General features: G+C 48.3%; 6 protein-coding genes across 6 annotated transcripts; 2 read left to right on the top strand and 4 right to left on the bottom strand.

Moving 5' to 3' along the window:
- Positions 1 to 1,407: 1,407 nt before the first annotated feature.
- On the top strand, positions 1,408 to 1,855 carry TrAFT101_009593 (uncharacterized protein; the record flags this gene model as incomplete). Its single annotated transcript, XM_024908098.2, has 3 exons — positions 1,408 to 1,594; positions 1,659 to 1,744; positions 1,808 to 1,855. 3 exons carry the CDS (start codon positions 1,408 to 1,410, stop codon positions 1,853 to 1,855), a joined length of 321 nt encoding a protein of 106 aa, XP_024761468.1.
- Positions 1,856 to 2,099: 244 nt separating this feature from the next.
- On the bottom strand, positions 2,100 to 4,741 carry TrAFT101_009592 (uncharacterized protein). The gene is made up of 4 exons (XM_024902512.2): positions 4,534 to 4,741; positions 4,342 to 4,454; positions 3,622 to 4,279; positions 2,100 to 3,551 (listed from the first exon to the last, which is right to left on the bottom strand). Exons 1-4 carry the CDS (start codon positions 4,660 to 4,662, stop codon positions 2,616 to 2,618), a joined length of 1,836 nt encoding a protein of 611 aa, XP_024761469.1. The 5' UTR covers positions 4,663 to 4,741; the 3' UTR covers positions 2,100 to 2,615.
- A 3,432-nt stretch (positions 4,742 to 8,173) lies between these two features.
- On the top strand, positions 8,174 to 12,051 carry TrAFT101_009591 (uncharacterized protein). The gene is made up of 4 exons (XM_024900040.2): positions 8,174 to 8,616; positions 8,689 to 9,048; positions 9,206 to 9,494; positions 9,583 to 12,051. The coding sequence occupies exons 3-4, from the start codon at positions 9,407 to 9,409 to the stop codon at positions 11,745 to 11,747; spliced, it is 2,253 nt and encodes a 750-aa protein (XP_024761471.2). The 5' UTR covers positions 8,174 to 8,616; positions 8,689 to 9,048; positions 9,206 to 9,406; the 3' UTR covers positions 11,748 to 12,051.
- Positions 12,052 to 12,838: 787 nt separating this feature from the next.
- Positions 12,839 to 17,600, bottom strand: TrAFT101_009590 (uncharacterized protein; the record flags this gene model as incomplete). Its single annotated transcript, XM_066128707.1, has 5 exons — positions 12,839 to 14,464; positions 14,518 to 15,010; positions 15,311 to 16,053; positions 16,111 to 17,174; positions 17,237 to 17,600. 5 exons carry the CDS (start codon positions 17,598 to 17,600, stop codon positions 12,839 to 12,841), a joined length of 4,290 nt encoding a protein of 1,429 aa, XP_065984827.1.
- A 1,055-nt stretch (positions 17,601 to 18,655) lies between these two features.
- TrAFT101_009589 (uncharacterized protein) lies at positions 18,656 to 21,606 on the bottom strand (the record flags this gene model as incomplete). Its single annotated transcript, XM_066128706.1, has 5 exons — positions 18,656 to 19,008; positions 19,138 to 19,249; positions 19,312 to 20,154; positions 20,235 to 21,361; positions 21,429 to 21,606. The coding sequence occupies 5 exons, from the start codon at positions 21,604 to 21,606 to the stop codon at positions 18,656 to 18,658; spliced, it is 2,613 nt and encodes an 870-aa protein (XP_065984826.1).
- Positions 21,607 to 23,272: 1,666 nt separating this feature from the next.
- Positions 23,273 to 25,232, bottom strand: TrAFT101_009588 (uncharacterized protein). The gene has a single exon (XM_024910972.2). It carries the CDS (start codon positions 25,140 to 25,142, stop codon positions 23,391 to 23,393), a length of 1,752 nt encoding a protein of 583 aa, XP_024761474.2. The 5' UTR covers positions 25,143 to 25,232; the 3' UTR covers positions 23,273 to 23,390.
- Positions 25,233 to 25,255: the final 23 nt, after the last annotated feature.

Genomic DNA, 25,255 nt, shown 5'->3' with positions numbered 1-25,255 from the left:
ACAGCAAGACAGAGACACAACTGACAGAATGGTAATTTTGTCTTGCTCGGGCCGCATCTCCGTCGCTGTTCCTATTCCAGGCCATATTGTATTTATGCATATAATCTGCCCGCAGCAGCAGTTTGTTATTGACATTGCGCTTACTGCTGCGGATCTACATCCTCTACTCAAACAATTGTGCACCACTTATAGCCCATGCATTCTGAAAATGAAAACATGGGCTCAATTCACAACCATAGGCAATGGATCATGTCAGCTTCTACTCTGTCCTGCTGCCCAGCCCGCACCCGACAACCCCCACTAGCCTTCATAAAATAAACACAAAACCAAGACAGTAATAATAATAATAATAACCGCCCTGCATACTGGCGCTCTGACAATCACAATCATCCGACAAACTCTCCAATCACCGAATTCACAGCACCAACCTGCCCTGCAGCCAACCAAAGACCCTCTTTTCAGACTCCCTCGCATCCATCCGCCCCCCGCAACATCCTCTCCCATTGCCTGCCTGCCCACATGTGAATACGACTTTTTTCGCCTCCCCCTATTGATGGATACCGCTGTTCCTTGTTCCTTGTTTTTCTTTCTCGAAAAGTAAGGGAAGAAACCGGGGACGAAACAAAACAAAACAAGACAAAACACAAAAAAAGAGTGTTGGCTGTAGTATAGTAGTTCGTCCGTAGCGGTTGGATGTTAGTGGCGTCGAATTACAACCTCGATTTCATCTCCGTCACCGAATTTATTAACCCGGCAGAAGAAGACGATGAATAAAATCGTAAAATCAGCCCATAATTCCCATCCGCAACTGCCGGGGCCAAGATACAACGTCTTACACCGTCCGGAGTACGTAGTGGTAACTCCCCCCCAGGAAAAAAAAAAAAGAGCAACACGAGATGAATCCAAGACTGTACCTTTTTTTCTTCCAAGTATATTTCATCCAATTTCCTTTTTGTGTAGCACAAAGTGCAAGGGGGATTAAATGAAATAAAATAAAAAACAAAAACATCCAATAGCTCCTTCACCGGTCGGATGTAAGGAGGCGGGTAAGCCGGAGCTATTATTACTACTAGTATTGGCTTCGTGGTGGTGGTGGTGGTGGTGGTGGTGTTGGTGCTGCCCTTTTATGCAGGGAGACAGAATCGAGTCCGAATAATCTCTGCTCCAGAGTAGTATCACCAACCGTGCCAGAGGAGAGAGATCGCGGATCATCTGATTCCTAGAATGCCAACATCGAGGGAGATAAATAGGGATCGGATTCCTTCCTCTCTCCCCTCTCACTCTCATCCTTCACTTCCATCCCTATAAAGCCAGGCATAATTCTCCAGCCCACTCATTCATCACTCTCATTAAAACAGTCACTCTTTTTTACAAATCTTCTTCACATCATCCTCAAACGAAGCCAAAATGCAGTTCTTCACCGTCGCCACTCTCTTCCTCGCCACTGCCTTCGCCGCTCCCTCCGTGGACACCAACGGCAACGGCATCGCTCCTCGCCTGGCCGCCAACTTCTGCCCCCCTGGCCTGCTCTACAGCAACCCCCAGTGCTGCCAGATCGATGTTCTTGGCGTTGCTGATCTCGACTGCGTCTCCCGTAAGTCAAAGATCGCTTCTTCCGGATCAAAGCCGTTTCTGTTTCGCTAACAGTAGGAAAACAGCTCCGTCTGGCCCAAGCAAGTGCAAGACTTTTGCCGGCATCTGCGACAAGATTGGACGCCAACCCAAGTGCTGTGTCGTACCTGTTGTAAGTCGCACACTCACCACACCCCGTTCCAAATTCAATTTTACTAAACGTATATTCCTCCAGGCTGGCCAGGCTCTCCTCTGCACCGACCCCGTCGGCGCCAACAACTAAACCTCTTGTCACAAGACCCGGTGAAAATCGGGTCAATCCATCTCTCATATAGTACCGTGAATAGGCCTTGTACATTGAGCTCTCGTACTGTACTGTCAATAACGAATTCTGTGTTCGGCTTTTGGATCAATGATGAATGAGGATAATGGCGAGGGAGGGAAGGCAGATGAAAAGACTAATATACGGCTTCACTTCAGTATGCACGCTTTTTGATAACACATTAATTTAGACAATATAATGTTTTGTGCCTGGCATAATCCCCAGGGCTGGAATTTATACCGACCTTTTCCGCTCCTCTCCATAGTTGACCAAAATCTGTATTACTCACCGATCATCTGGCTGAAGCGTGGTCTGATCTCGTCGGCTTTAACCATTACATCCCTTGCCTCGACCGAGAGCCTCCCTGTCCCTTGTGCGTTGCCCAGACGCCATCCCCTTTTCACACTCTTTGCTTTTTGCGGACCTGAAACTTTTGTTGGCTCGTCAATTACCAATCGGATTATAGCCCTGGCAGAATGGAACTAGTATTGAGTATCCGCAACAAGTTCGATCGAGGATTTTCAGCCTGTGCTTTTTTTTTCTTTCGTTTTTGTGATTTGCTCCACCCACAGTCTTTGTTGCCGGGTCTTCGTGTGTATCGCGATCCAGCAAATTGGCTTCCTGTAGCAGCAGCAGTAGTATTCAATATTGTGTATGGTAAGATGTATGATATTATTAGTAAATGGCAGTAAGTACTACATATGATCCCCGATCAATGCGTCTACAACTCATCTGAAAATTCTTCTTCCAGACTGTCTTCGCTTACAATCCAGTTCCTAATCTGAGCTGTGCCATCCACCACTTTCTTCCATATCTTTGGCAAGCAACTCTGAGGAGCCAAAATGTAGCACCTCGGCGTCGGCACTTCTGGCGGCTCGTTCATGACGTGCCAAGTGTCGCTCGGCCCATCAGTTGACAAGTCGTCCTCGACTGGCTGTAGCCCCGTTGGGATATCCCGATTGAACGTAGCGCGCATGAAGATCTCGTAGGCAGCTTCCGGCTGGTACGCCGGGACCATGTGACCCGCCTGAAAAACTCTGGAGAAGCTATAGTTACCATACTGGCGGGTCAAGCCAGACACGCCCTTCTCCGTCAAAAATGGTGCGTAGCCGGCGCGCGCAAAGTCCTCGCTGTGCGAATAAGGCACCGCCAGAGAAGCCTTTTCGCCACCGATCCAGTTACATGCGTAGTCACGATCGCCATACATCATGTGGACCTTGATGCCATGGTCGAGGAGATAGCCCACGGCTTCGAGGAATCCCCCGTGGAACTCGTCGTAGGAACTGCTAAAGCTGCTGCTCACAGCAGTAGAGATGACACTGAAATTGACTGGCGATCCAATGGCACCGAGAACGCTCTCTTCTGTCAGAAAGCCAAACATATGGTTCGGCGGGTAGGGATCATTGAACCTATGGCCAATGTCGAGCCAACTGCGGTCTAGGTCAAAGTACACCTTTGCAGCTGGCGAATAACACCAGTCCTTCACATCGCCACAGGGGTTGGCAAAGTTGACTCTCTGAGCATTAACGGTGGATACGTCAAAGAAACCGAAGCTCTGCTGGCACCTCTGTATCTGATCCCTGCAGCCGTTGGGCTTGGTGAAGTTGTGCTTCAACTCCTCGTATATGGACTGGTTGAAGACTTGGATACCATAAGTCTAAGTAGGTGTGGACAACGTCGTCAGTGCTATGCTTTTATACTGTGTTTGTTTCATACTATATACTTACATTGTTGTATGGAAAGTCAATGTATGACTCCTCTTGAATAAGAGAGTCCAGCCAACCATTGACAATGCCAAGGGTGTCCAAGTGAAGGAAATGAGCGTGTTCGTCGGCAATCGTGCCATTGGCAATCCTCTCGTTCTGTTGTTGGAAAAACCGCATGAACCCTGGGCCGTAGTGGCCGCCGTAACTTTCTGCCCAGATGCTGATGCGTTCGTCGCTGGGCTTGTAGTGAGGGAACTCGGAAAACCAGGTCTGCGCAAAGTGCCACAAGGCGTGGGCGGCTTGAGCAGTGCTGTTGGTCGTGTGGGACTGCTTCTGGCTGCTAAACGTGCCAACCATGGAAGTCAAGTTCAGATTTGGTATACCTTGCGAGAAATCTGCAGGTTTGATGCTGAGGCCATCTCCCGAGAGGTTGGCCGTGCAGTTGGTGGGGATGTCATAGGAGAAGCCAACCTGGGTGGGCTCGTCGATGTACAGCATGTTGACCTCATTATTCCAGCTCCAGGGATTGAGCATAGTCGACTTGGAATCGTCATTCACAAAGCAGGGGCCATTTTCCATGAGGAGGCCGTACATGGACGAGGAGCCGGGTCCTCCATTGAGCCAAATGGCCAGAGGAGCCGTGGAAGGGTTCTTGCGGGCTTCAAAAAACCAGAAGAATCTAAAGCCTCATGTCAGATAACGCAATAAATGAATTCCTCTTATGAACCTAGTGCAGCTTACGTATTGACCGGATAGTGTTGGGGCTCGCCGTCTGCGTCTTCAAGCAGCCCTGGAGGAAGATGGACGTGGCCAGCATACGATTTGACGCCGGGAGTCGTCTCGCAAATCCCGGGCTAATCTCATCTCGGCCCGTCAGCATCAAAATCACATCAAACGAATTTATGAAGGGAAAAGTGACGGCGGACGACAGACCTCCTTGAATGAAATGGTGACATTCTCGTGGAACTTGGATCTAAGCACCGTGACGCCCTCTGGCTTTGGCGGGAACTGGGCGATCGCCACGCCGGCCAGGCCGCTCAGCAGCACGGCAGCCGATAACATGATGCTGATTAATTAGCAGTTCAAAACAGCCAAACAAAACAGACCAAGTCTGACTCCAGCGTCTCAACGTGACGCGCAGAGGGCTGATTGAACGCGGGAACCAGAAGCGGTTAATTGCGTGCCCTGCATCTGAGCCGCAAAAATATAGACCCGATTAGCCGCTGCCAAGGATTGCATATTACGGAGTAGATCGCAGCTCATCACCGGCAGCGGCAGCGGCAACTTCAACATCTCATTTAGCCTGATCGCCAATCTTAAATTAGTACAAACGAGCAGAAATGAAACAAAATCGCCGTTACGCCTAGAAAGCCCATTGGCAAAGATTAGCGCTGGTGCAGCCTTCTCTTGTAGCTGCCATAAGCGACTTTGTCCCTGGCATGCCGCGATGCTTCACTGCATCACGTTTGATACGAAGTCACGGGCACCGAAGTTCAATATGGATTCGGTGTCTAATTTGTGCCATCTGAATACGATACCAAATAGCGAATCCCAATGAGTACGCAAATGATAGAAAAGAAGAGTGACAAAATGGCGCTTCCCTAGACAGTGGTTTGGAAGCAGAAGCAATCTTGACTGCCTTACAAGGAACACAAGAGCGGCGTAGGATCCGGCGGTGTGGTCCATAAAACATGGTACAAGTTTCTGGGGGTGGCACATGGCTTAGCCCTCAAGAAGGAAAGCCTCACCGTCAGGCTGTTATTGAGAAGCTGGGACGCCGTCGAATTCTAGCCATCGGTGTGAGACAAGTGTCTTCTTGAGATGGGCGAATGCAGTTTAGCCTATCGAATAAAGCCAAAGTCCATACCCACGCCTCTAGCATGTGACACCTGAAGGAAAGTGGTAAATTTGGCTGGTCGATCACAACCTTGCCCTCTCACATTGTGAACGACTCCCCATATCGGTGACGGGGATGTGATGCGTTAAATTTGGTACAACATAAGCGTATTCATATCCAATAGCAAGAGTCATTGTTGTCGTACCCCAGATTATGAATGAATGACAAATGTTGTTCAAGGGAGGGCATCCCTGGGTTCTAGAAGAATGCTGGAGACTGCCCCCTTGCTTGTTCAGTTAGCCAAGTTTCTGCCCAGGCATTGTTCATTGTTATTGAAGATTTCAAAGACAGCCCTGAGATGCTTGTACACGGTATGAAGTAATAATGACTTCTGTTGACGCACCGAACAAATCATCGAGACAAAATAATGGTCCTGGCGTAAAGGAGTAAGCAATAACTCAAGACGCTTCTGGATCTTGCCGCCCGCTAATTTCGCAGTGACAAAATCATCTTGGTAAGGCGGTTGTTCCTTCTACTCCACGCTTTCAGTCACATGATGCGTATATCCTCCGTACTAGTAGCCAGGGTATAAAGAAAAGTAAAGAATACTATTTAGTTTGATGGACCGGTCCACTGCTGGCTTATATTGCTCAGGTCATGGTACTGACGCTTGCTCGGGATGTAATGGCGATCGTGACGTGGATCTGGGTGACGGACAGTCCAATAAAATGCTTGCATCGATTGACAAAAGTTGGTGCAAATTTAGCGAGATGTGACAGCTCCGTTCACAGGGATTGAGGAAATAGGCTCATCTGCCAGCTAACCCTCGCACTTCCGCTGTCTGTGCGGAGGGTCCTACGCAGTTACAGAGTAGCCGCATGGTATCAGGCGCGTATGTTTGAAGCTACTCATATTTCCATTCTTCCTGCTGTTTGCTGCGAATCTTATGCCGCATGGCACTGGATGACGAGTCATGTTGTCAGGCCGTACAAGCTACAGCTGATGACTCCGCACATATGACGAACCGAGGTTCGACGCCAAAGAAAGCCTCATGTTTCGGGGATGGCTGCCACGATTTAACCAGAGGCACAGGGACGGATAGCAGCAGTCGTACTTAGTATTTCATACTACCTAGTATAGTAGCGTTAGTATGGTAAAAGTAGCAGTTGTACACAACCACTCAGCTTGCATGGGTATAACAACCGACAGATGATCCTTGTGGGGATTTAGTATAGTCGAGGCCAGCAATGGCTTCATGCTTGTGCTTCCCTGTCTTTATTTTGTTAGCTCGCCGTAAACTTTAACGACGCCGGGAGCGTTCCACGGTTAACGTCAATCTGTGCGTCCAACGACGTATAGCAGTGATGGATTCTCAAGCACGGCCATTGTCTTTGGCTCTGGCTGTACACGAGAACCACTGCATACAGCGAGGATCTGACTAGTCTCGCAAGTAGAGTCTTTTAAACCGCCGGGAGGACGCAGTGGCCGCTTCTGTTCGCCGTCCATGGCCACGGCTAGCAAACAGAGACAACATTACTCGTGGCAGTCCAAGCCAATCTCTCATTTGCAAGGGTTGCTTGTCACGTCAGACGGGTAGATGTGCGGAGCCGATTTTCTTGTGATTACTTGCATCGTAATTGGATAGACGAAGGCTGGTGTTTGTCGGATTTATGCCGCCACGGATCGGCCAATGAGCAAACGGCGACGACGATGGCTGCATCACCAAATTTAGATACACTTTGTGAATAGAGACAGGAGCACACCTCTGTACGCCGTCGGGTCGGGACGCAAGTTGTTTGCGTAGAAGTTGACAGCTGATACAGGAAACGCCGCATAGGGGGGCCCTAGAAGTCTGCTCTAGGATGATATTACAGTTGAGCTGATCAACCGACGGGTTTCTTTTGCGGGAGCTGGGTCTACCGCAAGTCTAGAGTTAGCTCAGGTACAGTTGAGATCGACGTGCCCCCGCTCAATGACTCTCAGCGCCGTTGAATGCTAAAGTGCCCCGGATTCTGGCGCTTCATAGGCGGCGTCTTTAGGGTTATAGCAGATCCATGGGGCGGTTTGACAGCTGGAGGCACTTGGCATCGTCGACACCCAAGTCATCAATTCTACGTGTGTCGGGCTAGTTGAAATCTTCTCCATTGCGGTTCATCTCTATGGAATACTGTAGCCCGGCCGCAGAATCGAATCTAGTGAGAGTTGAAGCTGAGCTGCAGGCCATTTGAGTCTGCCGCACACTTGCATGGAGAGGTGCCACTCTACGCGAAGTGGAAGTATTGTTAGGTACTTAGCTATAGGTGCGTAGCTAATGGCCAAAGAAGAAGGGAAAAAAAAAAAAAAAAAAAAAAGAGGACATTATCTTTACTTGGATACCTCTTCCCGTCCGACAGACGCTGCATTGGCCACAAACAGATCGTGCAGCCCGGTTGGATCTCAATCTCAAGCGTCAATCTCGTACCCAAGATTACGGGACAAGGGGGGAGGGGTGGTCCTTTGACAGGGGATGTTTTGGTGCTTGTCTAGATCGCTGGTTCCAGGCGCGATGGCAGCTGAGATTATGGGGCTACGGGGGCTGCAAGGCACTAGCACCGCTAAAGCCAGGCCCTAGAAAGGCACCCACAGCGCTTACAGTGCTCTCAGGCTGCCATTGTGTCATTGCCCATCTCCTTGGTACTGACCCGATCCTTGTCTGGCCAAGATTTTCCCTCTTCGAACTTCTTCTCTTCACCTAACCCGGCTCCATCTCACCAAACGCCACATACTGCATCCTACAGCCCACCCCTGTCGTTATCATCCATCACTTTTGCCTGGGATCTCTCAGCTCGTCGCTCACGTCCTCTCGGCCCGGATTTGCTGCTCACCTTGCCGATCGCGGTTAAGCTCTTCGACTCTCGCCATCGTGACTGACTGTCTTTACCTGATGATGCCACCACCACCGTCGCGACCATTGCTAGCAGCGCCTAGCTTTGGCCCTTGGCTTGAGCGCTCACGGTTCAGTTCCCTTGCGGCTCACTAGCCAGCTGCCGGCTTATCGGCGACGGCCATCTGTGGATCATTCGCACCAGCCTAGTTGGGTGGTGGTTGTGCTGGTTACTCAAATGGTTTTTCTTCATGGTGGCGGCCATGGTGTGGCATCTCTCAAGAGTCAAAGCTCGGTACCATACTTGTATACACAGGTGCCGTGTCCAACCCGCACTTTCACGTTTCACTGCGTTCCAAAGCTAGAATTTCTAACCGTACTCATGTAGAAGCAATATCCAATTTCTAGCTTCAGCATCCAGCCTGCAACTGCGGCGTACGAGTATTAGTCCGGCAGTACTCTTCTCTGACACAAAACATTATCACAAGCACAAGCACCAGCGAATCTCACCGAAGCAAAGAGCAATCAGTCGCCGGGCTTCGTGGATGACCGGCCACACGCAAGGCGGATATTCGAGCGGGTCAGAGCGCCCATTCCATACCCGTGTGGCTTATTCCCAAACCACCAGCTGCTGGGACTATGACTCTGTACGACTCTGCTCTACCTGGTTGCGCACCCCCTCCCACATACACCAGTGGGGTGTGCGAGAGCCTAAGCAAATCTTTTATACCAGTCTACGGGCCTACTTGTTAGTCTCTTCCCCCAGATATCTCTCGGCTGGCTTGCCTCTTTTCTCATTCTTCTCCAAATCTCGTCTTTTCTTTCCCTTTCTCGTAATATCCTCACTGCATTTCTTCTGTTCCTTCTTTTGTATCTACTAATAATACCTGCATTGCGATTCTTAGCGCTCAACATTTGTTTACCTGCCGCAACGGAGCATTGGCTTTTTAACTTCGATCTAACCATTTGAGAGAGCAGTAGTTGTGGCCTGTCCCGCCCCTACTTTGAGCTGCTACTAAAGTAGAGAGAGAAATTTCTGAGCTGAATAGCTCCCGTCCATTTCCTTGCCGTATGGCTTAGCTGGCTAAAACCAGAGTGTCGCCGCCATGGGTCTACTCGATTTTTTGAACAAACGACCCCCTGTTGATACGTTGTCTGGGCAGAAGAACCAGACTACTTCTGCGCAAGTCCGAGGTTTGTCACTCATCTATCTGCTTTACTCTTCTACCTTGCTGTTGGCAAGATAGCAAGCCGTTAGTCAGACATCTAATCGTCTTTATAGGAGTCATTGCCAGTCGTGAAAGCGGAACGAGAACGCCGGATCCATCGCAACGACTACTTAAGCCAAGACTTGTGGGTATTAGCGAAGTACGTCCCGGGACAAACCCAAAAGACTCCAGCAGCACAAAACCCTTTCAACTCAAGGCCGTCGGACGTAATCCGAAAGACTCTATAAGTGGCCTAAAGCTAGACGCTGTTCCGAAATTTAGCGACCGCGAACGGCCCAGGAGCCGCAATGATGTCGAGCAGCTCACCCCAATGTCTCTGAATTTCCCTCGTCCTCGCCGACGCTCATCAGCTTTTGTCGATATTCTAGATGCTCAGGGAGAGATAAAACCTTCCAATTTCAAATCAAGAATCCAAGCATCTGGTACTCGTGATTATGGCGAAGATGTTGCCGACAGAAATATGGTCGAGAGCTTGCCGAGCCCAAGAACTCGTGCCGTATATTCCTCTCTTTCTGGCTCGACGCTTCCATATCGCCCGCATGGTAGTGTATCGACCGCTAGCTCTTCCAGGTACGCCTTCAGGGGGCAATCAGCGCTTGAATATCCTAGAGACAATTCTATTTCTGCACCTGGATTCAACGGCCGTCCATCTTCCCGACACACATCTATTAGGAGTCGCCCTGGGTCTAGGGGGAGAGTTAGCCCTGCCACAGAAAGCTTTGATAAAGTCATGAGTTTCGATGGTAATGATTTTCATGACTATCGCCCTCAATCAAAGATGTCCTATGGCCAAATATCTGTAACTGGTAGCCGAGCATCTACGCCACAGCAGGCTCCAAGGACAGCAGATGGTAGTTATATGCGCGACGAGAGTAACACACTATATGATGACCTTCGCTCCGCTTCTCCTCCTGGTGTTCCTCGCTACAAGCCTAGGCAATATAGTTTACCGAGCGGTAAATTTCCTTCTGGTGCCTTGCCGGGATCAGTTCGCTCAGCACGGGAAAATCTCAACAACTCTCTTTTGCCTCCGCATTTCGACCGATCTAGACGAATGTACCAACAGCGTTGCAAAACGCCCACTTCTCCAAACCAGCTGCACAGTTTCCGCCATAGAGTGGACAATGACTGGAGCCGATTCAACAGACACGCAGGAGACCATCTACATCCGGCCTCATCAGCTTGGGAAAGCGCAAGCTCATCAGCCTCGGAATATGCGCCTTCGTTTTCTTTTGGCAGCACTGGTAATCTTCAAATAGATGATGCTGACAGGCAGCCTTCTATCCGGACATTCGGAAGACGGGGGTCCATTTCATCGTACGCCCCATCCGACTACTCCGGTCAGCAACTGACTGGCGGCCGCAGCATTCGCACAGCGGATACCTCCATTGACATACCTCATAATTCTTTATTTAATGAAATCAAGTTTCTGGGCGGCTCTTCTCGCAACCTTCGATCTCGAGGTGGTGATAGCTACATTGCTCCAGATCGAACTGGCGCAGAGGAAGATTCTGGTGGTGAATCTATTTTTATCTCCCCCGCTACGCCATCGGAAGAGCAGCAGCCTCCTTTTAGCCCACTATCGCCAAGCCATCGATATGGAGGCCTCAGCATAAGTAGTTATGACGCTACTAACGCATCCGACTCAGACGCCGACTCTTTTTGCAATGAGCAACGGCAAACTCGTCGGGATGGCGAAGCACTCTTATTCAGGGCCCAGGGCTTTGGCGATGACGGCAAGAGTCTTCCAGGGCTATTTAACGGTCCGGAGAACCTTTCTATACCCAAATGGCCAGAAATACCTGTCACTCCAACAGATGTATCTGAAATGGGTGATGATGAGTCGTCTGTCATAGGACTGGCTGTGACTTCCCCCGAGCCGCGCCAAACCTCCCCAAGGCCGTTTACTCAGCGCGAACGACTACTGGCTCTCGGTTACGACTACGATTCCGACTCAGATATAGAAACTTCTGTAGACTCGGATGAGGTACCCGAAGATCGAGCACTACAGCTGCTCTCTGCTCTTGTAAGGGGTAGAACATCTGCTGCCTCTGGCTCTCAAAGCACGAAAGGGCCACCGGCAGACATGAAAGCAATTGCCAAACTTCGCAAGGATGTCAAGAGGAGACAGCGGCTTGATGCTTCGCCTGCGGGACGGAGAAGCAAGTCTTCTAGCGGGGAACGCGGCGAAGTTAACACTGCTACCGCAACGAAATGACGAAAATTAGAAGGATAGTCCTTAAACGAGGCAGGGGAATTTATTTTGGACTGCAATTATTATTGTTATTGTTTTTATGGAGGTCCGCCATTTACATGGAAATTTTCTTTTGTTTTTCTAGCAAGGCGTTGACTTGACGTGGATGGATTTTGGGAAACACATTTACGCTGCAGCTAGCAGCAGAGTTGCATATGACGAGAGCAAAGATTTTTTAGGTAGCATTTCTTCTTCTTCTTAATATTCCCTTTTGTTCTATTGTATTCATAAGCATCTATGAAATATTAGCCATCGGCTAGGATCAAAGCCATATAATTAGAATCTTCATTAAACTAAAACACGAGCGCGCGCCTACGTGGCACCATTTTTCAACTGCCACGAGGAGACGTGAGAAAACAAATGGATGGTCATTAGAGAAATTCTAGCCATTCTAGTTAAGGCAGGCAACTAAAATTTGAGAGGGCACTATTGCGTTATCTACGAGACCCGCCGCAATTCTGCTTTGCAAGGAAGGGGTCTCGAAGAGACTCGTAGTAATTTCGATCGACCGACGGGGAAAAAAGAAGAAGAAAAAAAGAAGACAATACTACATTCCATGAAGAGCTAGGAACATGTTTCAGCCCTGAGGAGCTGAATGGAAAAACTCCCCTAGATTCTTCTGCAACCATCATCACCTGGCATTAGCTCGCAAACTAGCCCATCGACCCGTTCAATAGATCTCGTCAGGTGTCCCCCCCATCCCCTGGTCCCAAAAGCACACACCCTCAATCTCCTCCGAGCCAATCAAGTTGTCAAAAAGCCTCGCCTTATTCTTTCGTAGGATTGTGATGGAGGGGGATATGCAAGAGAGTGGAGAGCGGATCGAGAGTGGGTTCTTCAGCATCGACGCGAAAAGAGAAACAGGGAAGAAGAGAAAAAGAAAAGTGTCCAATGCTCGTTCCTTTATCGCAGAAAAAAAAAGACGTAGTACGGATTGAAGGATAAGCACCATAACACAACAAGGTGTAAATTGTGCTATCTGAGCACTCAGCTTCGTATTCGTGGTACCCATCAATTGCTCCCCTCTTCCCCTGAATAATAATATAGACTATAGTCTAGTTCAAAGCGGCCGCAGTACTACCACCGCCACAATCACACCCCATCTCCGTCCTAAAATGGCTCGCGTCTTGGATAGATGCCAGCGTCTTCAGCGCTAGCTTTGCAACCGCCAGCTTGGCAGCCACGCCGCTCTTTGTCGACGTGGCATGGGCAATCACATTGCCGTGTATCATTAGTGCGCAGAGAAGTTCGCTTTCGGCCAAGATGGCGACGCCGGCATCGTCTTTGGAGGGTGGCACGCTGGCCATGTGAAGCTTCCACTGGGTGCAGCGGAAATCGTCCTGCAGGGCGTGTATCAAGACGGTGACTGGGTGATTGGAAGCAAATGACGAGAGTAACGCCATGTCCTCGAAATAGGGCTGTATGAATTTCGCAAAGAAGTCTCGCACTACGGAGAAGGAGTATCCCGAGTCGACAAACATGGCACCCACAAGGGCTTCAACAACGTCTGCCAGAGCTTTTGGCGGCTGTTGGATTTCAACCCAGAAATCCTGTGTCACACTTGGGGCCTCAGCTGAAGGGTCTTTATCCGAGGTAGCTGCAGCGTCATTGTCTTGTGACTTCTTTCGGGCCCTGGCCCTTTCCTCAGCTTCCTTGGCTTCGGCTGTATACTCCCTGATTCTGCTGTGGAGGGGAGATGTAGCAACCATTAGATGCTTGCTAAGGCCGAGCTTAACGCAAAGAAAGCCCAAGAACTGATTCGACACCATGGCCATCTTGTGTTCTGTTAGCCATTTTGGATCTGCTTCGGGGAATCGGGTATACAAAAAGTCAACCACGACCATGTCTATTAATGCATCTCCCAAAAACTCAAGTTGTTGGTAGTCGCGCTTAATTTTTTCCTCGTACACGTACGACGAGTGTTTAAAGGCACTGCGCAGGAGAGGTGGGCGCTTGAAGCGATAGCCTGTGATCTCAGCAATGCATTCCACCATGTTGCGCTGCGCCGCAGTTGGCTCATAGCTGTGCCACTCTGGGGTCTTATACTTTGCAAAGTAGTCTCTGAACTCAGTCATGGTGTGGTCTTCGGAGTTGACCATGGTTGTGACTGCCTTTACCGCCATGTCCATGTTATCGTCGCTCTTGCTTGTCAAGTACGCTGCTCCAATGAGTGCTTCACAAACGTCTGCAATTGATTTATGTGATAGGCAATGCTGCTTGGCCTTTGCTTTAGTTACCTTGCCCTTCCGCAACTTGATATCGCTGGGATACCATGTCCGACGGTCAAATGCTCTAGTGCGAATGTAGCCCGGCCAATTCCTTTTCACGGCATGACTAAACAAGTTTCTGTTGTTCAACATCAACATCCGCTTGACATGATACTCGAATTCGTTTTCATGGGGGTAGAGTGTATACACCGAGATAGTAGTAGCCATCTTTAAGAACGTATCGCCAAGAAACTCTAAGCGTTCGTAATTCTTGCCCATTCCGGGCTGAAAATCGAGCTGGTCTTCACCGTGCTCTTCGGTATTGAAGCTATCCTTTGTTACTGCTTCTAGGGCAAGACCGGGGAGAATGGCTAGGTCAACCGACGAACATATTTCGGAGGCGATCAATACGGAGTCGATTCTGTACATTACTGCAGGCAAAACCAATGCCATGAAAACGATGTCAATCGGCAGCTGGGAACTGTTAGAATTTGAAGAAATGACAATTTTAGCAAAAAGGTACTCACAGGAGACACTACGAGAGGTTCGAGGATAATATAACAGGTTCTGTCACCCTCATCATCGATGAAATATTCGTCTAAAAAATTTCGTCTTATAGGAAGTAGTTCGGCATTGACGACTGGTTGATCGTTACTCCAATCCCTTCGCTTTCTGGATTGCAAGGAAAGACTGTTGCTGTACTCTTTGATGTTTTGCTCAACCTTTTTATACGCTGCGCTTTTTGGTTGCGGAACACCATCTGGAGTCGGATCAGACGGCTTTAGCCTTTCATTAATTCCACTCAGGATATATTTGCGTGATCCGTCCCATGGGTCCATGGCAAGTTTGTCTTTGAAGAACTCTTTCGGAGCATTCCTCCACTCAAGACGCTCGATTGTTTCAACATGATACACAACCTCCCAGTCGATATTTGATTCATCTTCTCTGCTTTGGTCCCTGGAAACACTACAAGGCGCGATAAAGTATGGAAGCTCACATGGCTCGGCTTCATATTCTTTGCTAAAAACATGAGCAAAGAGTCTTAGTGTGAAGCTCGATAGTGCTATTACTTCCCGGGATGTTACTTCAAGGGAACGTTTTGAATGAGAAATGCGTACAATAGACGTTTGACCGCCACCAAAAAATAAAGGCGCGCTGGGTATATCAGGAAGCGGATTCCTTGAAAGAAGAATCAGAGGTCGGGATGGATTCCCAAGAGCTGCTGGCTGGCTGAGAGATATGGTAGTCTGATACAGAGTGGTAGGAGGCTCAGGGCCGAGACAAAGTGACCAGAACTTGGGTTTAACTAGCATTTCATACTCCGACTTTTTATCTGCTGAGAGTGCCAGCCTCGAATTTCGCATTGCAGGCAGTTTCTTGGCGAAGGCCGGCTGGAGGTGTTTGTCAATGTATCCCCTTTCGATCAAAATCCTGCAGGCTTCAAAGGCGGCTGAACATCTTGCTAGCTGTTTTGTTCTTTGTGATACTCCCTGAATAGTCTTGATCGGAGATCCATCTGGCAGAACAACGCTCGCAATGAATTGTTTCTTGTCGGGTTTGACAACGTATTCCAACTTTTGTAATCCATCTTTGGATAAAGACGATGCGTACTTGGCCAAACACGCCAAGCTGTCAATAAGCTTAAGACCACCGCCTGCCGCGGTGGTAATGATTGACTCGCAATCCTTCAATACCTCGGGCCTAACGTCAAAGTCTTCAACTTTACGATCCTCGGGTAGAGCGCGACAAAACCGCTGCAGCTCGAAGGCAGCCGACTTTGCTTGTTGGAACTTTCGGTGATGGTATATGTTGTTGCTTTCCACCATGGTAACGTAAAGGAACGAACTTTGTCGAGCTCTGCCTTTAGACTGGATATATTGGATGGCTGATACGCAAAGGTCGAATCGAATGATAACGTCACACTCTGGCACGTCAATTCCTTCTTCTGCTACGGAAGTGGCAAATAGACAGTTGGTTTCGCCGCGTTTGAACTTTTGAAGAGACACGACCTGGTCTTTGAGTGACATGTTTGCCGCATTTGCTGAAGAGGCGTTGGAACCAATCTAATATACATAATTAGTCAATAGCAGCGAAAGAGCAAAATATGTGGTGAATCTTACCATATAGGCTACTCTCATTCCGGGGATACTCATTTCTGGCTGTTGGAACAAATCTGTCAGCAGGAAAGCAGTCGCTCTCTGTTCTACGAATACAATGCATCTTTTCGATAGCCGTTGGCAAAAGGCATTTTCAAGAACTCCATGGAGTGTTTTGACCTTTGATGACAGGTCTGACCAGTCCTTGGCTATTGGTCCGAATTGGTGATCTCGGATAACGTCTCGTGTTCGACTAACAGCTGCTATGGCCTCATCACTGTCGAAAACATCAAGTTCTAGAGTGTCGCGCCCAGTCTTTGCCTCGATCCTGGCCATTTCATCGTTGGTTGCGAGGAGTTGCCAGTAACGGTCAGCGCACCATGTACCCAAGACTGAGGATGCGTCTTTTGCAAAGCAAAGGTGCGCTTTGAACTGTGGATTGCTACCAATGCAGCGAGAAATCGCCTCCCACAACTGTGTCTTTGAGTGTTGAGGGTCCTCCAGTTTCTCGTAACGTTCGGTAAGCTCCGTTTCATCTCGGTGATCTCGGAACCCCCCCAATGCTTCATCCGATATTGTGGCAATTTTACTACAGAGCATTTCTTCCAAGTCCATAGCAGCGATGCGCACATCTGCTTTTGACGAGTCCACTGGCGATGCCGTCATACCTAGTATACGAGGACGCTCGTTCTCCCAACGAGGATACCCCTCCATAATTCGGGCGTAAGCGTGGTTCTTCTTTGTATGATGCGCCTCATCGAATACAAGCAAGTTGATTTGACTCATGGAGATGAAGCCAGAGCCGAGCATGCTGAGTAATGTCTGCGCGGTGCACACAAATGCCATATTTTCTGAAAATTGCTGACGCCAAAACTCTGGATCCCCGATTTCGCCTTTCATGTCGCCAAAGATTTTGCCAATTGGAAACTCAAGATTACTGGTCAGAACAGCATGCTGCTGAAAACACAATGCCACCTTTTCCACGATGAAGAAGGCGGTTTTAGGCTTGTAGCCCTTTGCACGATTCTCTATTTCGACCTCAAGGACTCTTCGCAGAAGAAGCGCGGCGATTAACGTTTTCCCAGAGCCTGTAAACCGTCAACCGATGAGTACTGCGCTTATCAGCAGGTCGAACGTCGCGTCGTCATACCTGTGTCGAGAACCACAATGGTATTCTCATTTTTTGCCCGCTCGTACAGGTCAATCTGATATTCTCGGGGGCTCGCAATAATTCTCTCTGTACTACCCTTCAGTAGTTTTTCGACTGATATCTTCTCCAACCGCTCCAAACGGCTGCCCATATCCTCTCTGGAGGCTGCGAGAACTTCCTTTTGGTTCTTCTCCAACCATTGCTGAAATTGCATATCCTGTCTTCTTTTCTTTGCTATGGGTGCTTTCTGCGCTTGATCGACATCCTTTTTCTGTTCTTCATCTTCACCGGCATCCACAAGTTCGGGTTGATCGTCAGTCGCTTGCAAATCATCTTCCAGCGGGGGACTTTGTGTATCTGACATCGTATTTGTGATAGCGAGATGGTTTTAGACTGCCACTGAAGAAAGAATCTGGGTTCGAAGACTGGGTATTCTGTTGTTAGATACAATGCTCTGAAATTGTGACCTGTAGTCTTTTGATGGAAAGAAAGAGACGAAACGGAGATTGAAGTGCAGATACAAGAAAATTGGACAAAATCATCAAAGGCGAGATGAAGATGGCAAAAACAAGGGAGATCGCGCACAGAGGGCGGTGAAAGTGCTTTTTCACTTGATGTGGCCGAGAACACAAAGAAAACAAAGAACAAAAAGAGCAGAAGATCAGGGGAGAAAAGTAGTCAAGGCAGGGCACGTGCGGAATACTATGCGGTGCTGCAGCTGCCACAAACTGCAGACAAAGGCGTACAGGATGCATAAAAAGAGCATCTTTTCTTCGACAGCACACTGGTGCTACCATGCGAGCATGAAAATATGGTCATTTTCAATCTGTTTGTACCGCGTATTAATTTCCGGCCGTGTAACCTGGAGTGTTGCCTCAATTCATTTGCTTCACCGTTGGGGAGAAATTGTGTTACACGCAACCGGCCGCAGGGGGGCAGCAATCACTTGGCATTTGACCAGTAACTCATTTGTTTATGCTACATCTTAACAATGAAAGCTTCGAATATTCCTACAAAAAAAGCTCTAACATAAAGCCAGTACTATATGCGCGTGCCCGTCGTGTTCCTCCACCATAGCCAAGAAGCAACTACCTATGTGGCTCGTGACAGGGTTCCATCACGCAAATATCAACTCAGAATCCCCTTTCCATACATGAAAGCGACCGAACCAAACCAAACTGTGCCAAGATGAATTGAAAACTCCACCTTACACGTTTTGTGCACTGGCCGACAAACGAAAACCACTGCTTCCGACTTTATCCACATGTCCGGACGTATCTATCCAGGGAGACGTGGTCGTGATCGATGCCATTTATCAAGACAAAATAGAAAGAATATGCGAGATAGGAGAGAAAAAGGAAAACTTTGCTGCTTAAGCTTTGCCGTCGTCTCAAACAAAATCAAGCAGAGTTAATCATTTTAAAATGGCTGGCGTTGTTGCTGCATTGGAAAGGCAGTACCAGTCTGCTGGGCCTGGTAAGAATTTAGATTGCCCTCGACCTCTTCAAGAGCGAAAGAAGCTTTTGTAGCATGGATTGCAAACATCGCCGAATCAGCCACACCGGCCAGCTTAGCTCTTCCAGCAGTTGGCCCATTGATGCCTTGGAGCATGGCCTCAGCTCGATTAAACTCAGCCTTCCTCGAAAGGAGAGTTGCCTGAATGTCGCCACGACTCATCTGGAGGTGACTTGGAATTTGAGCAGCGGGGTTGATATGATCTGCTCTGACAGCGTAGTATGCCTGTTCCGCCTCGACAGCAAATTCAGCAACATCTGCCGACTAAGCACAATGAATTGCAGAAACGGGCGGTGGGCACGCGTTGAGCTCCTGAGTTTTGATCAATCCAAAAATTCTATCCGATCTCCCCTTTTGTCGCTTTCTAGCTGGCCCCTGTTGCGCACCAACGGTAGTCGAGGTCTCTGATCCGGATTGGCCTGGCTCTTCAGCAACTCGTTGATGTCTTGAAATAACTTCTGATGAAGGGGCTTCATTCCTTATTCTTGGCCATGACGGCTATTACAACGTTTAATGCCTTTGGATAGACGCATGGCTTTGGACAAAGGAGAAATACTTACTAATATGGAGCTATTCAGGTGGACCAGGTCGTTTCCCGCTCGGATGCAAAATCCAATTAATTCTGCTGCTGCCGTTTGGGCTTCGGTTCCAGTTTCTCGCATTGACTCGGGCCTGTGGCCGGTGTTTTCACCCTCGTCGTCTTGGTCTGCTTGCTTTCTGCCGGATCTCGAGCATTGAACTTTTTTCGCTCTAGACTTCTCAGGAGTTATTTCAGTACTTTGTGCCATTTCCAAAGCATATTGTAAAGATTCACGAGCACGGGCACTAGGTCGTCGCGCTCGTTGGCTTCTTTCCAACGCAAAGGAAACGTTGTCGGGCTCAAAGTCCCCTACTGCCCTTAGGCCAGGAAGATTTGTGGGTTCTACTTCCATTGCTCGTCTGGACACATCAAGTTGGGTGCGAAAAACTCCTTCAGCAAGCTGCGTAGTAAACCCAGGGTTCTGAGAGGTTTGTGCAGCTGCTGACGAAGGATCTGCCGCCATTCCAACCATCAGTTGTCCCTTGTCATTGCTTGTCATAAAACGTGATCGGGCAGCTCCAATACGAGGCCTTGACGCATTCCGTTTACTTGCGAGAGCTGCAGCATATGCAGCGGGGCTGTGATAGTTTGACGTGTTAACGCAGAGGGAAGAATAACTTTCATACCTTTCAGTTTGATGACGATTGAGCTCGCCTGCGGAAATGTCAGATGCTTGACTAGAGAAATCGCCGGAAGCCGAGGAACTTGGCTCTTTAGCAATGGCTCGTAGCGAAATGGGAGCGTGGGAAGGCTTCTCCTGTGCCTGTCCTTCAGCACGAGACTGCATCTCAGCCGTATAGTTAGTGAGATCATAGTCGGCTACCTGTAAAGGCGTTGGCATTAGCTCTCTCAACTTTACGCCCCTTAACAGTCAAAGCGCTCGAGCTGTCGACAAGAACTAACATGTCCCATAGGATATCCATTATCGGCTTCCCATTGAGTTTTGGTCAGTAATCCTGGAACATACTGAGGTTTCAAATCGGGGAGCAGGCGCCTCAATGCATTAGAAACATCGTTTCTCATACGCTGCCTTTCCCTTTGTGAGACTGGAGTCGGGATTGGCGGGTCAATCCGCAAGTCTGCTGATATGGTGTTCATAAAGGCCTGAACTCTGCTTGAAGTCTCTGCAGAATTGCACCAAAAATCATCCTCAGAGGGCATGATGTCTTTAACCGTTCCCAAGAAGGCGTCATTGATGATTGGGCCGCGGATCTGAACGTCATGTTCGCTGTTACGTTTATTCATTGCCTGAAGCTTTCCAATGGCCTGTGTGATATCGCGAGCAGACACCACATTAGCTGCCAAAGCTCTTCGCAGAAGTAGGTGATCCATGCGGTCTTGTAGGATGGGTTTATCGATATCAATATTAGTAAAGTTTTTGAAGTCTTTTTGCTCTACCCATTCTTGAAAATCGATGTTGTGATTGACTCCACGTCTACGGAGGAAGCGAAGGCCCTTTTGCGCATCTTCATCGGAGATTTGGTCGATGGGCTGTGGTGGGCGATGTATGTGTATCCATTCGGTAAGCGATGAGCCTTCCATATCAGTGCTTGTCTTGAGCTCGGCAGATCTTTGGAAGGCAGCTCGTTCAAACGCGTTCCACTCATCGCGGAAGTTGAGATACGTGGTAAGAAAGTTGTCAATGTTCCAGCTGTGAAGCTTGAGCTGGCTGAAAACAACAACCTCAAATGACAGCTTTTCACAGAGGTGCAGAATGATAATCCACTGGACACCCAAGCTCAGATCCTCCCATCTAAGATATGGCTCTGTGGTTGTAGCGGCCATATTGGACTGTATCTCTTGAATGCCGTCATGATGTGTCTGCCCAATGCTAGGAGGAAGCTCTTTAGGTGCTACAAAATCGTTCATGTCCCAATAATCGAAAGCCTTGGTGGTAAAAAGTTCTTGGGCAACGGCTTGCTCAGTGAAGCCGGAAAACAGGGGCAGGTGATCATCATCATCTTTTGTTTCTGTGCCTGCTGGCCGTGGCAGATGGGCAACGCGGGCTCGACGAGCTGGTCCTTGGGTTGCTACAACAACGTGAGCCTTTTATATGGCATTAAGAGAGTAGGTACTAAGCCAGCGTGATAAACTTACGGTCGCCTTCCAAACTGACTTCCTGCTGCATAGCTGCTCCCCCTGAGAGTCCATCCGACTTGCCGAACGGCGCGCTGTTGCCTCGCTCTAGTCCTGGCTCTGTAAACAGACCAGATGCTAAAGGCAAAGGATCTCCTGCTGGATTGAAAATCGTGTCGACGCTGCCATCGTATGACATGGTGGTGGCTTTCTTTTCAGGCGAAGGCCGTAGAGGAGGAAAGATTAAAGGCTCTTGCTTTGTCGTAGAGTTGCACGAGAGTGAAACGATAGCTTGTCAAAGCGATTGATTGATTAGTTTTTGTAGGTTCCATTTGAAGAGAAAGTCACGGATTACTCACAATATTTATATGTGATAGAGTCAAGCAGGGTACTAGAAAGGAGGAGAGACAGCGGGTGGATTCAAAGGCTGATCAAATTGCAGTTCTTTGCAGCCGTGTTCAGATCTCAAGCAGATCGCGTTTGGAGACAGAATAAAGAAACAAAGAAATATATGTGTTTAACAACTAAAGGTAATCGTGAGAAAGTAGCAAAGCAATGGGGGTCGTTTGAGGTTGCAATGCTGTACGAGAGTGTGAGGTGAAAACGAAATGTGTGTGGTGATGGCCTGAACCGTGGTAGCGAAACGCGCTTGAAATGGATAACATCAATACGAAATTTGAAAAAGAAAAAGAGTTAGAACAAAATATGAAAGAGAATAAGATGTCGAGCTGGCCAGCTGGCAGACGCGTCTATGGCAATTTGTTCTGGCAGTGCCGGCAGCTGGCTACATATAAGACCACGACGTTATCTTATGATACAAGAAAACTGTTTTATCGGACACGTAGGTGCGCTTCAATGAGTGAATTATGCAATAATAGACACCTGTAATGTGATCGAAATAAACTATTCTTGACGTTGCCTCCAAGATATCCACATAGAGTCTTGATACTGGCCTCATTGCGAAGGTATATCAACAAATTAAGCACAATCAATCTTCCACAAGAACTATGAGTCGACTTTTAGCTGACTAGCGAATCCTTGTAGCCATGCTAGTATAACTCAAGATTCACATCGCTGTCAACGGCTACCAAGGTTTTGAACGTAACGTCGCTATCAAAATGGCTCGGGGGAGTACAAGCACTGTCTCTAAGATTCGAATAGGTGCACATGCACGTCTTTGTATAACTTTGAATCAACCGTGTCTTTCAAGTGTGATTCAGATTGCCCAATACTACTGCATGTGCCGCTTGCCTATTTCCCGCAACTCCACCTAGCCCATGCGTGATTGCAATAACCATGTTTCACTTGTCACTAAACTCTTCCTGTATAATGCTGCACAGGGCAGATTCCGTAGCTGGGTTGAGTGATGGTGTAACCTCATCTAAGATGAAATCTTAAATGTATTAGACATCCGGCCTCACTTGCACGCCACTGCTACGTTCATGCTAATCTGGCCACTCGTCGTCAAGAGTTGTTGTAAGTTGTTGTAATTGCAGCAATAATCACGTTCAGAACGGCCTTTAGCCATCGCTGAAGACAGAAGAGGATATAAAATGACCGTCGAGACTCGTCCTTGTTCCTGCTGTTTGCATTCTCGACATCCCTTTCCCAGAAAAGGTACGAATTATCGCGACCCGTTCAGGCTACCGCGAGGTCAGATTTGAAAGCATCGCTCTTCTCAAGTTGTATTTGTGCCATACCGACTCAAGAAAGCTTGTATATACCACAAACTATAGTTCTAGCTCAAGCAGTTGTAGTTGCTGCGATATTTGCAGTATACCTCTTATACAAGACACACTGTTGAAGAGTATCTTATCTACAAGAATGGCATGTAGTAGAGAGAGAACAAATAAAGAATAAAATAATCGGTAGTTCGAGCTATCTAATAAGAAGCAACATTTCAAGAAACAGTAGGAACTACAAATGCAGAAATAATATTCGAGTAGACTAGATCTCGTCGTCAATAGTTGCAGCATATTTCAGCTACCAATTACAATAGATGACGCCTTCGTACGGCTTCAGCTCCAACCCCTCCGTCATTAAGTCCTCAGCAGTATCCCCAATCAACTTTTTCCATCCCTTGTAGTCTTTAGAGGTTGGAAATCTCTTCACTGCATCAGAAAAGTTAAGCAGAACCAGTGCCTGTTTGCTACCATCAAACTTTGTCATGGTATATGCAAAGATGTCCTCGCCACTCTTGACTTCACTTAACATTTCATAAGTGCCATAGATGAAAACGTCTCTCTCGCCCTTTCTCAGCTTGAGCATCTTCCTCCAATATGTCAGTACGCTGTCTTCGTCCCCCTCCTGAGATTCCACATTCCAGGCGTCAAAGTCATCATTGACTCGCATCCACGGCTTGGCTGCCTTGGTGAAGCCACCATGGGGGTTGCTGTTCCACTGCATCGGCAGGCGTCCGTTGTCTCTAGCTTTGAGTCTCATCTGCGACAAGACATCGCCCATGTTGGCTCCGTCAACGCGTTGTTTCAGGACGCTGTTGTAGTAGTTTCTCCCTTCGACATCAATGTAGTCCTCAACTCCCCAGGATTTGGGGATATTCGCAGTGCCAATTTCCTGTCCTTGGAGGAGAAAAACGGTACCACTCAGACTGCACAAGTACGTCGCCAGCATCTTGGCGGCATCTTTGCGGTACTCGGGAAGGTCAGAGGCATATCTTGACAGCGACCGGCCAGAATCGTGATTGTCCATGTATATCGAGTTCCAGCCGTTGAACTTGGGCATGGCCGATTGCCACATGCTTGTGATGTGTCGTAATTTTGAGAGATGGAACTCTCCAGGTCCGTACTTGTGATTATCTCCAAAATCCATGTCAACAATGTCTCCGGTGAATAGCATGTTAAGCTCATGCCTGTCCTTGGCCACGTACTCGGACACGCTCTTCTCGTCTTTTGTGAATCCGAGCTCACCAACCGTCATGCATTCATACTTATCAAAGACCTTGGCTCGCATCTCTTGAATATATTCATGCATGCGGGGACCACTAGCAAAATATATCGCTCCCGACTGATACTCGGCCTTTGGGTCTGTGATTGGTGCATCAGGAAGGTCTGGGTGTTTCGACATCAGGTTCATTGAATCGATTCGGAAGCCATCTGCTCCTCTGTCTAACCAAAACCTCATATCATCGTATGTTGATTCGCGCATGTCTTTATTTGCCCAGTTCAAATCCGGCTGAGATGCCAGAAACAATGACAGGTAGTACTGGCCAGTGTGTTCATCCCAGTTCCACGCGCTCCCTCCAAACACTGAGGCCCAATTGTTGGGTGGCTGTCGAATGCCATTTGAGTCGTACTTGGGGTCTTTCCAAAAATACCAGTCGCGCTTTGGTGATTCCTTGGATGAACGGGACTCTTTGAACCAGTCGTGTTCATCGCTGGTGTGATTGACGACCAGGTCCAACAAGACTTTGAGTCCTCTTTTGTGACAGCCTTGAATTAGATTCTCAGCATCCTCAACAGTCCCATATGGCTCGTGAATGTTTCTGTAGTCAGATATATCGTATCCCATATCATGCTGAGGGCTCTTGAAAATCGGCGACAGCCAAATTGTGTCCACTCCCACGGACTTAATGTAGTCCAGCTTCGAAATAATGCCAGGAAGGTCACCTAGACCATCCCCATTGCTGTCTAAGAAGCTTGCCGGATATATTTGATATACTGACGCTTCTTTCCACCAGGCCCTCTCAGGCTCTGTCACTCTCTGGATGACTACCATAATTGCGACTCTGAACAAGACCAGTGTCTGGTTAGACGTTGTAAAAGATTTTATTGCGTGTTCTTTCCAAGCTACTTGTCGCTAGATTCCAAGTTTTACAAACACTTTCTGTG

Source organism: Trichoderma asperellum, chromosome 6 (genome assembly GCF_020647865.1).
Source record: "Trichoderma asperellum chromosome 6, complete sequence".
NCBI classification, from domain to species: Eukaryota; Fungi; Ascomycota; class Sordariomycetes; order Hypocreales; family Hypocreaceae; genus Trichoderma; species Trichoderma asperellum.
The sequence above is the reverse complement of the archived record's forward strand: the minus strand, read 5'-3'. Positions and strand labels throughout refer to the sequence as shown.